Consider the following 14,844-nt stretch of genomic DNA (forward strand, 5'->3'; position numbering starts at 1 on the left):
TTAGGATTAATGCACAGACACATGCTGGTAATGATGGGACAAGATCAAAAACTGCCGAATTGAAACAGCTACAAGGTTGTACAGATTTAAATAGCAAATATGATTTCATTCGATCTAAAAGACAGTATGTGTGTGGGGGGGGAGCCAATGGTTTCATTATAAATCCTTTGTTACATAAATGACTCAGCAATGGAGAATGCCATTATTATTTTTTCAATATAGCAAGTGAAGTTGAAGGAAGACGGAAGTACAGATATGGATTACAATGACAAACGGAGCTGTGTGAGGAAAACATAATAATATGGAATAATTTTTAAAAGACTTGGAATCTCGACAGAGTTAATTCTTATTTTTTCCTTGACTGAGGGGAGGACGGATTGGACTCTGAGGACTTGCCAAGGCTTTGGCGGGGCGCCAGGCAACCCCTCTCCTGGGATTGAAAGTAATGGCGATCGAATTTTACAGCTGTAATCAGAGGAGCTGGATAACAAAAAGGAGATATCTCTCTAGAGTGACACCAAGTCAACAGTGCCGCAAGACACAACAGGAGCCTAGGAATAACTATGATGGACATAATAACTGATAAAGACATAAAGGAACAATTGATTAAAATTAATACCTCACATAGGAAGAAGAAAGGAGAACTTCACTAGTGAACTTATAAATTACTAAATGTAATGAAACTCAAGAGTGAAGGATATTTGATGGCTAAAGCCCCAGAATTGGGCACTAAGTTACCTACGGTCAACACTTTATTTGGAATCAGTGTGTACAGTGTTCAAAACTCCCACTGTTCTAGGCACATTTTGCGACAAGGAATTTCATGACTGTGAGCAGTTTCTGAGCTCTGGGTGCAATACAGCACCTAAGATTTCAGATTAAAACTGCAGAGTGGAAGGAAAGGAGGACTTTTTTCTGCTTCCCCACTTCTAGCTACTCTCTGAAGATTGGAGAAGAGACCCTCTTAAAAAATATTAGGGGGAAGGACTAGACCATGTGAAAAATAATATTATGAACATAATATTTTAGCTGCAGTTCATTCATTTTCAGCTTTGTATTCTTGTTATAAAAAATCACACTGAGACATTCTGTTGTTGCACCCATAACCTAGCTTTAAGGTGCCATTTAGCTCCTAGCTTTCATATCTCAGTTTCTAACACAGAGTATGTGTATAAAGAGTTTGACACTTAAACCCCTGTACACACATACAGTTCTTTTACGGAACTGTACTGCAATTGTAGAACAATGTAGAGAGAGAAAATGAAAGAATAGTAAATTTTTGCCAAGGTACCCCCACAGAAAGCAATGGAAGTACCGTATCTTTCACCCCATAGGGCACACCGGCCCATAGGACGCACCTAGTTTTTTTTTGGGGGGGGGGATAAAGAATTTTTTTTTTATTTGCCCCCCGGGCATGGGGCTGGGGCGGGGGAAGCCCAAGCTTCCCCTGACCCCAGCCCCCAGAACAGGCAGCTCTCTGCAAGCCTTGGGAGACCGGTGCGACTTCCCGCCGGGCTCCCACGGCTTGCAGATATCTGCCTGAAGCCCAAACCAGGTCGGGGGACAGCGGGATGGCGCGCTGCGCCTCCCCGCTGTCCCCCGAGCTTGTGGGGCTGGCGGCGGGGAGAAGCGCGCTTCTCCCCGCCGCCAGCCTCCAAACCAGGTCGGGGAACTGAAGCCTGTGTAGTGCTGTGTAGTGCGCCCCAGGCTTCAAGATGCAGGCTGCTATCCGCAAGCCTAGGGAGCCCGATGGGAACTCCCGCGGGCTCCCAAGGCTTGCGGAGAGCTTCCTGAAGCCTGGAGAGCGAGAGGGGTCGGTGCACACCGACCCCTCTCGCTCTCCAGGCTTCAGCGAAAGCCTGCATTCGCCCCATAGGACGCACACACATTTCCCCTTCATTTTTGGAGGCGAAAAAGTGCGTCCTATAGGGCGAAAAATATGGTAAGTCTAATATAAGTGCAAGCCTCAGGTTCTGTAAGAGTGTGTGTGTGTGTGTGTGTATGGGGGAGTGTAAGAGTGAAGGAAGAATTACAAACAAAAAACCAGAGCCTAAAATGTATGTATGAATGCAATAGAAACAATACAAAGAAAGACTTGGGAATTAAGCCTTAACTGATTTATTCTTGAAAGCTTTCACCAACAAGGAAAGATGGGATCAACTAAATGGAGGACTCCTGCGCGTAAGACAAGTATTTACCTTTTGTTATATAAAATGCAGCAAGTTTAAAATGAACTATTTCGTAAGATGTCCTGTGGTTCTAGCATTTCATTATTTCTTAGCAAAGCTGCATGAAAATATACTTGTGACTTGGAATACATCTGAATCTTTTGTATAACGTCAAAGGCTTTGACTGTCACCAAAGATTCCCCCACCCCAGCCAAAGCTCTAAATTTAGACTAAGTTGACTTTTGTCTGTAAAGCAACATACCACAAAAAGCCTCATCAACCTTTATTTAGGCCCAATGAGATTCTGCAGGCTTTGTAACCAAAGTGAAAAGAACGGCATTCCAGTCCAGAACTGCCAAGGGAGCAGAGAAACAAAAAATGAAAACTCTGCCAATTGCTCCCAGGGAGGATTTTAATGGAGACAATTAAAAAAATTCTCTTCTAAACCTTTGCTCTGTGGCATAAAGCCCTGTGATTTGACTATTTGATTCTGTAATATAGTGCAAAATGAATGGAAGAACCGGTAGATAAAGTCAAAATCAAGGGTGAGCCTCCTGTCTTTAAATGAGGGTCTGCTATGATCACGCGTGTGACCCTGTGGAGCATATCTGCAGCACGGCCCTTTTTGTCCCTGTGAGTTGTCATGGGGGACTGAAGAGTTTGTTCTGAGGAGACTGGAAGAGTGTTTTGGAAACTGGCCTGACAGGGCTTCACTGGGTCCATCCATTCCAAACTGTCAGCGTCAGTCGCTGAGCAATAAGAGTGTGAGAGGGCTACTGCTTTTTGTCCCTTCTGTGGTCTTCCCATAGGCTGACACTGTAACCGTTATACCACACTGGAATAAGAAGTCTCCTAACAACTTTCAGCACCCTTAGAAACTACAGTTCCCAGGAAGCTCTGGGGGAAGCCATGACTGTTGAAAGGGGTTTAAATGTATAGTGAAGATTGGGCCCCACAGTTTTGCAGATCCCTTGAGGCAGTCTGAAGGCTGTCCTTTTTAAAAAGCTCCAAAACATGTCACCCAGCCACCCTCAGCCTGGGAACAGTCATGCTTCTTTCTGTAGGATTCTTCTGAGAGCAATGGAACATCACCAAGTCCTGTTGCTTCCAGGGGGATTTGCTTTATTGCAATTGGAGGTGTGTGCAATAGCTGCTCCAGGCTGTGGAGACAGACAACCTTTTCTGGCCTTTTTAAAAAGGATATTTTTAAGGGATAGAGATGACCCTGCAGGCCTTGGATTGCCACACAAACAGATCTGCAGGACTGCAGGTTCTAATATAGGTCCGTGATCTGATCCAGGACATGATCCATCTGGATCAAATTGGGTGAGTCTGCTTTTTAATCAGGATTCTGCATATTCCTGTTGCATCCCTTTTTCACAGGTAGGGTGATTCTGGTACCAGCTAAATTTGTTAAATTTCCTTCAAAAGCCATCTACAGAGGAGAGGCTGCTAGAACCAGCAAGGGCAAGATTTTCCACCTTCATTGTCCTACTTCCATGACTGGAGCCCTTTTAAAGAGGAGATTCTGCGTAAGTGCTTATTCTTGCTCTCTCAACATTTTTTGTTGAGTGAATGCTCTTCAAATGTATTTGGCATTTTGAGACTTTTGAAATGTTAAGTTTTTGTTTGGAAATATTATCATTTGGTATTGTTTGTTGTTTGCACTTGTGGTGTTCATTATTTGTAAGCTGCTGGGGGGCGGTGGCGCTTTTTTGGCCAAAAAGCAACAGTAACACAATTTAGTGCTTAGTGTAGCAGTGCCAACACTATAGAACTCCCTGCTATTGATATCAAGCAGGCATCTTCACTGGAGTCTTTTCGGCATCTGCAAAAAACATTCTAGTTTAGACAAGCCTACCCAGATGCTTTAAAAGTTGAGGTAATTTTAATCTGATTCAGTATTTTGAATTTTGTTTTAAAGTAAGGTTGTGAATTTTGCTTGATTTTATTGTTTAATTTTTCATAAACTGCTTTGAGGGTTTTTTATGATCAAGTGATATATAAATTTTATGAAATAAATAAATATAGCATCAGAGTTCCAGGACACAGTAAGGAATTTCACCTTTTTGACATGCCCGGAACATGCATTTACTCAGGCTATGTGAGGGTAACTAAAGGGTCCCACAACCATTACACTTTGCTACTGCGGATGTCTTTCCAATTTCATTCTCTGTCACAAGAGCCATCTTTTTCATTGAAAATACAACCCAATGGCTGGCTTAAAGGGAGACACCACTAAAGGACTGTACAGCAATTATTTGATGAACAATTAAAGGAATTAAGAGTGGAAACAGAAAATGTTCAATGGAAATGTATTGGATGAAGCAGAGGCTGAAGAAGATTTACAGCTTTCGGGGAAAAACACTAATGATGATTTGCCACATCAAGAGAATGGCTTTACACAGATGTCTGAAGGACAGGAACAATATAATGTTGGAGCTATGATGTTGAAGGAGAAATTAAGAAATATTCTGTGTCAGTAGAGACAGAGTTGAGAAAGAAAGGTCTCTGTGTACAGTTTGGATTGAATTCAGAGGAAACAGCAACTAAGTCTCTTGCATCATTTTTGGAAAAAGAATGGAAGAGAAGGAATGGAAATCATATTTTTCTAAAAAATAAGGACAGAAAATCATGGCCAACCTGAAATGGGATTGGAAAGAAATGGATTTGGGTGTGAATTAATGACTATAAAATAAGTAACCAAGTATGGATCATTGTCTTATTACATAACCACAGCAAATAAACTCTTGAGAGAATAAAGAACAAAGAATGATATTTTTTTTTAATATTGGAGATGAAGTTGGGTGGAGGAAGACTATTTCTGGCTGACTTGTAATAAGTATTGGATAACTTCTTTTGGAATTCTTGTTTGGAAAGAAAAAAGAATGAACTTGAGATGCCCAAACTGAAGAAAACTGGGAAAACATTGTATAGCAGATGGAGGAATAGCTAGATATTACTCTGGATTGAATATTTGACTTTGTTGAGGAACTGACTGACAAATAGTTGGCAGTCCTTTTTTCTTTAACTTTTTATTGTTATTACTTCCTTTAATATTCTTAGCTTTTTGTTCTCTTTCCCTTTCCTTTTATTTTTGTTTTTGTTTGTGCTTTGTCTGTCGTATTATTTACGGTCCTCTACTCAGGGTTTAAGAAAGGGTTAACTTGTAGATGAAGGTGATGGAGAGTTGATGAAAGACCCTGTGTGAGGGGCAGGGAAAGGAGGATCTCCCAGGATGGGAGGTTGGGAAAAGAAAGGGAAGCTCCCAGGTGAGAACTGGGAGGGTCCACCTTTCTCTGTCTTGGTCCAGTAACGATTTACCTCTGAAAGAGGCATGCTTCTTTTTCTCTTCTTTGTTTTGTTTTTGTTTAGATTAGATTTTTTATTTTAATGTATTAATAAAATATTATAAATAAATAATAAAAAGAGTAATCTTTTTTAGGTAGCTGATGTCTGTTTTGCTTTCTACCTCAAGCCACATGACACAACATGACTTAACACAATATAAATGAGCCTTAGACTTGGAAAAACATCAAGAGACTCTCGTAAGGCTATGCCATTCCGTGAACATTGGGAGAAAGATTCACTGTCACAAAATGTGTATTTAAAGAGTTGCTACCGTTACCTGCAAGTTGTTCTTTTCTATCTTCCGCTGGAGTATCTGAAGGCACTTGGTGAAGTCTGTTAAGTCTTGATCTGGGGTCTCTATGAGTTCACACCCCTATGGGAGGTAATAAAACAGCAGAAAGAAAAGGGCAGATGTTCAGGATCAAGCACAACTTCAGAATCAAGCACAACTGTTTTCCTTGCTTTTTGCTGCTTTGATACTTGTGTCTCGGTATAGAAAGAACTCTTTTCAAAATACAGACTTCAATCCAGCTCCATTTAGAGACAAGCTTTTACAAATACATTTCAATATGTATTTTTCATGATGAAGTCTCTAATTCTGTGGCTGTTGTGACATCAGAAAGCAGGTTTCTGCTACTTGTGACCTACCAAACCCAATGAAACCCACCCAATGAAGGCATGTGGTTTTTTTTATTAATCGGTTGTTATTGATGTACAAGATTCAATGAATTTAAATTCAGGAGCACCATTGGAAACCTCATAACCTTAACCTTAACTCATAACCTTAAATACATAAGCAATCAATATTTATAAACATTGTGTATGATGCTGTAAGATAAGGCATGCATTGTGGCCTATTAGAGGGATGGTAAAGATTCTTATGCTGAACGCTGAACACAGCCATCAGGGGAATCAGGGGACAGGGCTCACCCTCATTATCACTCTCATGTAATCTCCGAAATTGAGGAAAGGTATCTGACACCGTTGTGTGTGTAATCTAGGAGAGCGCGATTGGTGCGGTCACATTGGTGTAGAGCCTTTGGGTCGCCGCACCTATGGCAGCCAATGGAAAGTGAGAAGCAGGGGAATGCTGGATTTTGGTGTTACAGAGGGCACTACTAAAATTTGAGATGCCAAGGTCCACCATTGGTGTGTGTGTGAGAGAGGGAAATATATAATGGATCTCTGGAATGATTTCTGAATTCTATAAATGACCATTCTTTTAATCTCAGGATGGTCTGTCCTGTTTTGCCGCCTGAGGTGAAACAGAAAGATGCCCTCACCCACCAAAGCCTTGCTTCCTGGTATCCAGCAAGATGTCCTCTTGAGTTTCACTATACAGAGGCAAGGGAAAGCGGAGCATAGTCAGACCTACAACCTGGACTTTAAGAAGGCCAATTTCAAAAAGTTTAAGGTGCTAATGGATGAGATCCCATGGTCAGAAATACTCAGAGAGAGTCCAGTATGGATGGGAGTTTTTCAAAGGTGAAATATTGAAGGCACAAAGGCAGGCACTGCAAACAAGAAAGAAAAGTAGGAGGCACACAAATAAAGTGGTGCCACTGCATAAGGAGGTGAAAGACAAGCTGAGATTTAAGAAGGGCATGTGCCCCTTCCAACTCTACAATTCTGTGATGCAAAGATCTCCTGAGAGATCTATGATCCTTCTGGAAGCTGCAGCTGCTTCTCCTTGCTTCTCTGGTGGCACTGGGCTGGCTGTCCTCTGCCATGGAAGAAGTGAGCAGCAGCAATGAGAACTCACAAGCGTTCAATGAGATCTTGCAGAAGCCACTGCTTCTCCAGCAGCAGGAGCACTGCCCCTGTAAGGTCCCACTGCCTGTGAATGCTGCCTCATGGGTGGGCCAACCCTGTTCCCTCTCTTTATCTGACTGGGACACAGATTTGAGTCTGTGAAGAAATGCCATGGTGCACCTGGAGGAGCAAAATAATGACTGCCAACAACAATGAAACAGCGCTCAGCAAACAGGGGAGCAGAGGGTATTTTACACTCCTGCCAAGGGTCAAAAGTGGGGTCTGGGAGCCAGAAATTTTCTGAGACCTCAGAAGATGTGTGCTTATGTATATTGTGTGAAGACTAGCATTTACATTTTGTGTATGGAGTGTTAGGGGAGGGGTAGTACCTCTGGTGAGGACACATCATGCTCCTTCTGGGGTAGTTTCTCCACCTTTTGTTCCCACCCTGCACTCAGCTTTCACCTGTGGCTCCTAGAATCTGTCAACATGCAACAGAGGCCACACACCAGGACACTTTGAATGTCCGGCTAAACCAGATGAGGGTGGCTGATGGGTCTCACTGACTGGTTGGCTAAGCAGATGAGCTGACAGTGAGTGAGGTACTTCTCCTGCATGAGAAGACAGGCTCTGGTGGATTGGGTGGATGAGACCAATAGTGGGTCAAGAGGGCAGTTTCTGTGCGTGTTGTGGAGAAAAGTGAGTGGCAGATAGGGCTTGCCAACCTGGGAAGGTGGCCCATCTAGGAGAAGGAAACAGGAAACGCTGATCTTAAACCTCCACTGCCTTGTGGGATATCTTCAGAAGAAGAAAGGCTAAGGAGTAAACCCTACAAAAATCTGGAGTGGGGGCCCTAAGACGGTTGGATGGCGTCTTGTACGCCTCCTTCTGGCAACTCCTGCAGCCAAGCTGGTGCCAGATGCATTGCTCTGCTTTCCTTCGGACCACATCAGCGAGGTCAAGGGGGGGGGGTCACTATGGTGCATCTAACACAGCGGTTTGACAAATGGAAGTCAACAACATATGATGCCACAATACTCCCCACACCCGCTTCCTCTTCTGTCAACATGTAAAAGTGATGTGGAGAGAAAAGCTTTATATTTATCATAACAACACCCTACTGACCTTAACGTGACCTTAACGTGATGGTTTTGGAAAAGAAATGCAACATTTACCCTCAGTACATGAAGCAATTTTTGTAAATGCAGTTGAAGCCATTAAACTTGTTAAGGGAGTACAGTTGTGGTGACCTGTTTCCAAATGTTTGTGTTAGCATATGAATACTACTAACAATTCCAGCAACAGTAAATTCTGGAGAGAGGTCATTTAGCAAACTCAAGTTAATTAAGAATCATTTGAGGACTACAGTGTCTCAGGAACTTGTTGTGGATTTGGCCAGGGTAAATACTGAATTCAACATTGCCAAAACAATTAATTTTCATACTGTGATTTTAAGTATTTCACCAAAAAGACCAGAAAAGCCATTTTTTAAAAAAGTAAACGTATATCTAACTTTGTTACTAATGCCTCCAGGTATAGGGCAGTATATAAATTCAGCAAACAAAAAAACAAATATGATGAGCTGATCTGCATTGCCATATAAAATGATGCTTTGATGTGTATCCTTATCTGTATTGCAGCATAAACAAAGGTGTTCATATAAAATACACTTTCTTAACTCTGGTTCTCTTATTTTATTAGTATTTATTGTGGAGGAAGTATAACAGCAAAAGGTCTTGAATGCAGAAAATTAACTGCTGGTGCCTTACTATAAGAAAAGGAGCAGCAAATCTACTCCCAAAGGCTGCCATCATTGACAATAATTGCCATTGTTTTCCTATAGAAAAGGGGAGCTTCTTTCCAATTCCCGCCTCATAATGAGACCAGCGAATGGCTGAGGTGGTGGACACTGACCCTGAACATGGCATCATGATGAAAAGGACAACCTACAATGGAGGAAAGCTTGTGAAGCTCCATCTCTCACATGACTTTCCAAGGTTTTTAACAAGCTAAGTTTCTGAAGCTCAGCATAGGACCATTTGCTGATTTTAGCCCCCTAGCTATAGCTCAGCTATTGTGGAATGCTTGAATCAGAGGGCACAAAAACATCATTTTCCTATAGCTTGGTGAGCTTGTTTTAAGTATTTCTTTTCTTTTTTAAAAAATAAGACTCCTTACATACTGCACTAAGTTATAGGTGTCAAGATTATGTTAAAATGGAGCAATACACAAGTTCGCATCTCTCAATTCAGTGCTCAAACAGTTCCTAAGCTGCTGCTAAAGAGCTGAGTAAGGAATAGTGAAGTATGTCCACCATATAAAGTCGCCATTCAATGAGGTTTCAAGGATACAAAATACCTATATAGCGTCATAAATTATAATAAGGACCACAGTTGCTAGATTTAGAGTTTCCTTCACCCACTACTTCAAGGTCTCTTTAAAGGCTTTGTGGCTCTATCCATATATGATTCATTTCATACTTTTACCTTGTACTGTAGTGACTGATAAGAAAATTAGGTTCTCACCAGTGAGCCCCCCTATATTATGAGTCTGAACATACCATTTAAAGCTCAGGAAAGGCTAATAAAACAAAGGCCGACAGCTTTAAAAAATATAGGTCCAGAAATTCAAAAAGTAAAGCATCATCTGCCAACAGATAACTAAATCCAGACTTGCAAATATACCGTATTTACTCGAGTCTAATGTGCCATTGAATCTAATGTGCACCTCAATTTTCAAAACCTTGCAACCAAAAAGTATTTGCTGGCGAATGTAAATGTGCAATCGAATCTAATGCGCACCTTAATTTTCGCAACATTATTTGGCCAAAAAAGGTGAGCATTAGATTTGAGTAAATACAGAAATTATCTGTTGGGATCACAGGATATTTATTAGAATTCTCAGATTCTCAGGGCCACCTAAATTCCTTGGTAAGTTACTGAAGAATGACACAGTATTTTCCTCTTACATATAAATATGGCCTCAGCCTACTTGTTGACTGTGCATGTACATGAGTTCATGTGGGAAAATGTAATGTGTTCGGTAACAGTTACTGAAATAACAACTACTGCTTGTGGGAGAATTTGTGATTTGCAAGTCCACATGTTACTGATTGCTTGGCAAGCGTGACTGCCACTTCTGCGTGCTTTGCAACCCACTCTGCTTCAGGAACATCCCAAATTCTACTGACACATGGGAAGGGCAAATTGATATAGGTAACTCCTCATGGTGATGCTGAGGGCTCCAGGAAGAGGTGGTGCAGGCCTGGGACAGAACTGGATCATACATAAATCCACACGACTGCTGCATCTCCAACGTTACATCCAGAGCAGCATGGGATGTGACCATGCAGAAGGAACAACCAGATGGAACAACTACTGTGCTTATGCTTGTCCACATGAGGTGCCCTCTTATGGAAGAAAAGCACTGTCTTTGTAGTTGCAGAGAGAATCTATAATATATGGCGACTGTTTAAATACAGTCTTTTGCTGTTTCTAAGGAATTAACCTCTAGGCTCTCAATCTCAACAGCCCATTGTCTATAACAGCTTTTCTTGAAAGAATGAAACTAAGAGGACAGCTGGTGTTTCAGGACCAACATAAGCTGCTGGAACTAGAAGAATGACAAAGAATGACACTTTTACTCTTAGATTAAAAAATAAAGACTGTTTTCCCCCAGGGTCTCCCTCTCTCTTTTTTGCTCCAGAGTACAAGACAAGTAAGCAGTTTACAGATACTGGTTTATAAATAAGAGATATAAAACCCCATCAGCACTCTTTGCTTCACTACTTTGGCACTAGCTGACATTTTAAAATCCATTTCCTTGCAGATTTGATCTGGTATCTGTAGGCAGAATACAGCGGCATTCAGCACTCAGAAAAGCTGAACTGACATAAAACCATTTCATTGATCTTGGAAATAAGTCCACAGAAATTATTAGCCGACAAATAATTTTACTAGTCCACTTGCCCACATGTATGTTTCGTTAGTTTTTGTGACACAATGGTGCCCCCCCCTCCCAATGAAAGAAATTACACTCTGTCGATGTCAGGAGTCCAGGTTCCGGCTTGATAACACAGTAAGCATAGGTAATTTAAAAGGAGGATTTATTGCAAAAACAGATAGCTCTGGGCGGCTCTAACAAAGCTGCTGACATTATCATTCAAAATGACCCTTCTGAAGACGCCTTCCGGTTCCTGCAGAAGATATTGAACTTTCGCACCTTACATCTCTTGTTTTGCTTCCTGTCCAGCGGCCCTCCCATTTGCCAACTCTTTGGACTTATTGGATCAGCTCCAACCTCTTCCTGTTCCTCTAGACCAGAGGTTCTCAACTCGTGGGTCCTCAGATGTTGTTGGACTACAACTCCCATCATCCCTGAGCTCTGGCCTTGCTAGCTAGGGGTGATAGGAGTTGTAGTTCAACAACATCAGGGGACCCACAGGTTGAGAACCGCTGATCTAGACTGTCTCTGTGTCTGTTTGCACTTGTTTGAGCTTCCTGAGAGCTTTGGCTGTGTTCCAGCCCGCTCTCAGTTGTTCTCTTGGCAACCGGCATTCCAATGTCCGAGGGAGTCGCACTGGGCACTGGCCGCTGTTCGGCCTGCGTCAAATCTAAACCTCTTTGTTCTGCAGCCGGCTGTAAAGTTCCACTAGGAGCTGGCCCATTCCTGACAGCTGAGCTGCTCTTACTGATTCCTGCTCACCACAAGTGACCACATAAATAAGTGTTTTACAAGCCGCTGTTAGACATGGAGTCCAATCCAAAAACCTCCATATTATATGTTGGCACTGTTCTCATGTTCCTCTCTCACAAAAGCCTGGGAGGTCAATACTGAGGCATAATTCATGTAAACAAGTGGTTTCATGCTCAGCAGGGTAATTGTGAGCACATTTTAAAGCAGCCAGCCAACCAACCAACCAACCAACCAGCCATTGCTAGGACTAAACAGGTAGTAAAGCTTATCAGTGAAAAACAACTGTTTGTCAAAATTTTTGGCACAGAGCTGTTTGATGATGATGCTTTGTGGCAGCGACAGGGAATCTGTGGTTCTCGGATGTGGCCTCACCATGCCTGGCTGTTGGCCACGCTGCCCAGGGCTGATGGGAGCTGGGTTTCTACAACTCCAGACGGACCAGTGCCTGATTTACATACATTCGGAGCAGATTGTAGCCCAGGGCCTCATAATCTAGAGTGGCCTCGGCCTCTTGCAATTTTCTTTTTTAAAGCATGCAGATTTTACTACCTAGGCTCAGTTGCTTAGTAACATTAAGCACATGACATATGAGCCTATGACTGTATAACAGTTACAAAAGTGCATATTACTGTTTAGTAAAGTTTGCGGAGGCTTTAAAGCTATTTAGAATCAAATTATAAAGTTAAGGTATGAAGCAATAAGTGTTCAGATTACTGTTTATCATTATATTGTGCATTTTGAGAACAAGTGAGTATTCTTTTATATCATTGTGAACCACAATAATATTCAATTTTGACTTTTTGTGAAATAATGAGTAAGCAGTATGAAAGTGGTGCTAGTAAATGAAAGTGACAAAAAGAACACAACATTTAAAGGCAACGATGTCATATTGCTTTGTACAGCAGGCAGAAACAGCCCTATGTTGTTGTTGTTATTTGAGTTTACATACCGCTCTATACCTGGAGGTCTCAGGGTGGTTCACAGTAAATATCACAATGTTTATAAACAGAATAAAAACAATAACCCAATAACACCCCCCCCCCCGAAAAGAGCCACATTTTAAAAGGGTATAGGATATCAAATAGACCAACCAAAAGCCTGGTTAAAAAGGAACATTTTTGCCTGGCGCCTGAAGGTGTGTAATGAAGGCGCCAGGCTAACTTCCCTGGGGAGAGCACTCCACAAACGGGGAGCCACTGCAGAGAAGGCCATGTTCTCGCGTTGCCACCCTCCAGACCTCTCGAAGAGGAGGCTCACGAAGGAGGGCCTCAGATGATGATCTCAGGGTCCAGGTAGGTTCATATGGAAACAGGCTTTATTGGTCAAAACCTGGCTGCTGAATTCTGCACTACCTGAAGTTTCTGCTGAAATCTGAAGTTTCTGCTGAAGTTTCTGCTGAAATCACTGGCTTTGCTTTCAAATTCTTTTAGGACAGCAATGAGCTTGAACTGCTTCTTTTGGTGTAACTATCTTGTGACATGTTCCTTCAGCACTTTGTGTTAATTCTTTGGTTTTTTTGTTTTCATTGTCACTTTCTCCAGACATTTCTGTACTTCTAGTGGTAGTTACCGACAACAGTTCTCCTTGAAGTTCTTGGGAGGCTGCGTTTTGTACGTAAGCTAGTTGTTCTTCAGTCTGTGCAGACTGCCCAGTGTGGTCTACTCCATTTTCTTCAACTTGTAAACATGGACGTTATGTATCTGAGGGTGTTACTTGAGGAATGCTTTTCAGCCCCATGGAACCTTCAATGTGGGGTTTCGCAGGGCTCAATCCTATCCCCCATGTTGTTTAATATCTACACTTCCACCTGTACATCAAAGAAGCTCACCCTGAAAAATAAAATTTCAGCCACCAAAACATGTATCAAATAATACTCCAGGAGAAAGTTCACACAGCTTTTCCAAATGTGGAAACAAATTTCAGATTCTTCCTGTGTTTAATGGTAACATTAATGGTGAAATATCATTTTCTAGACTAGAGGATAAAGAATGACCCATGGTCAACAATGTCCCAAGACCAATTGCCTGATCTAAGCATTGTCTGCATAGAAAATGATGAACTGTGATTTACTGATTTTATTGATATAATTGATAAGTTTGCTTGAAAGAAACTGTTCTGACTTCTTATATAGTATAATGTTATAACATAGCTATGATTCCTCTGTGAATGGTCCGTGTGAATGTCTTAATTATTTCCCTACTTCTATAAACTTATTAAAGGTTATAAATTAATAAACAATCTTTTTATCAATGCTAACATTTCAGCAATGCTCCACTTTCAATGAGCAGATAAAGAAGAGAATGATTTTTTTGTTTCTCATGATCAAAGGCTATTGAGTTTGGGCTTCCCAAGGTCTTCTAGCCCAGGGCTTCTGGCTGCTTTAATCGGGTCCTGCCTGAGGCGGTCGCCTTACCTTGCTTCATGGGTGGGTCAGCCCAGAATAAAGATCTACATTGGGATCTGCTGCCCATGTGGACCCTGCACCTTAAGTGGTTCTTCACCTTGCCTCATGGCTGGGCTGGCACAAAACGTAAGGAAACACTGCACACCTCCTCAAACCAAGAGCTATATGAACTTGTCAAATTTGACAACTGCTCTCCCAGCCCCTCTGCTGCTGAAACTTTTAACTTCAGCAGATGCTGGTTCCTTCGCCCCTCTTCCTCCCTATCCTGAAGTGTTATTTTTCAAAGTAGTTAACTCTCTGAGACAGCATCTGGTTTCTGGTTGACTGTGGATTTTTTACAACATATATTTACTATGACAGTTGCAGCAGCAAAAGAGTTTTTCCACATCAGTTTCAAGGTCTCTTTCTTAACACTACCTTTTCTTTCCTTAAAAGACTGTAATTATTGCATAAGCTTTCAAAATGTAAAAAAAG

At 41.8% G+C, this 14,844-nt stretch overlaps 1 protein-coding gene across 10 annotated transcripts in view; it reads right to left on the bottom strand.

Annotated features, from left to right (window-relative positions):
- TPK1 (thiamin pyrophosphokinase 1) overlaps positions 1–14,844 on the bottom strand; it is a 227,149-nt gene that overhangs the window by 80,895 nt on the left and 131,410 nt on the right. For all 10 annotated transcript variants that reach the window (XR_013390279.1, XM_077916547.1, XM_077916549.1 and 7 more), the window contains one exon: positions 5,797–5,892. Coding sequence is in view for 9 of the 10 variants with exons in the window: in XM_077916547.1 (XP_077772673.1) it covers positions 5,797–5,892 (96 nt within the window). In the remaining variant the exon portion in view is untranslated. The remainder of the gene's footprint in view (positions 1–5,796; positions 5,893–14,844) is intronic.

The sequence above is a fragment of the Podarcis muralis genome, chromosome 12 (genome assembly GCF_964188315.1).
Source record: "Podarcis muralis chromosome 12, rPodMur119.hap1.1, whole genome shotgun sequence".
Taxonomy (NCBI): Eukaryota; Metazoa; Chordata; class Lepidosauria; order Squamata; family Lacertidae; genus Podarcis; species Podarcis muralis.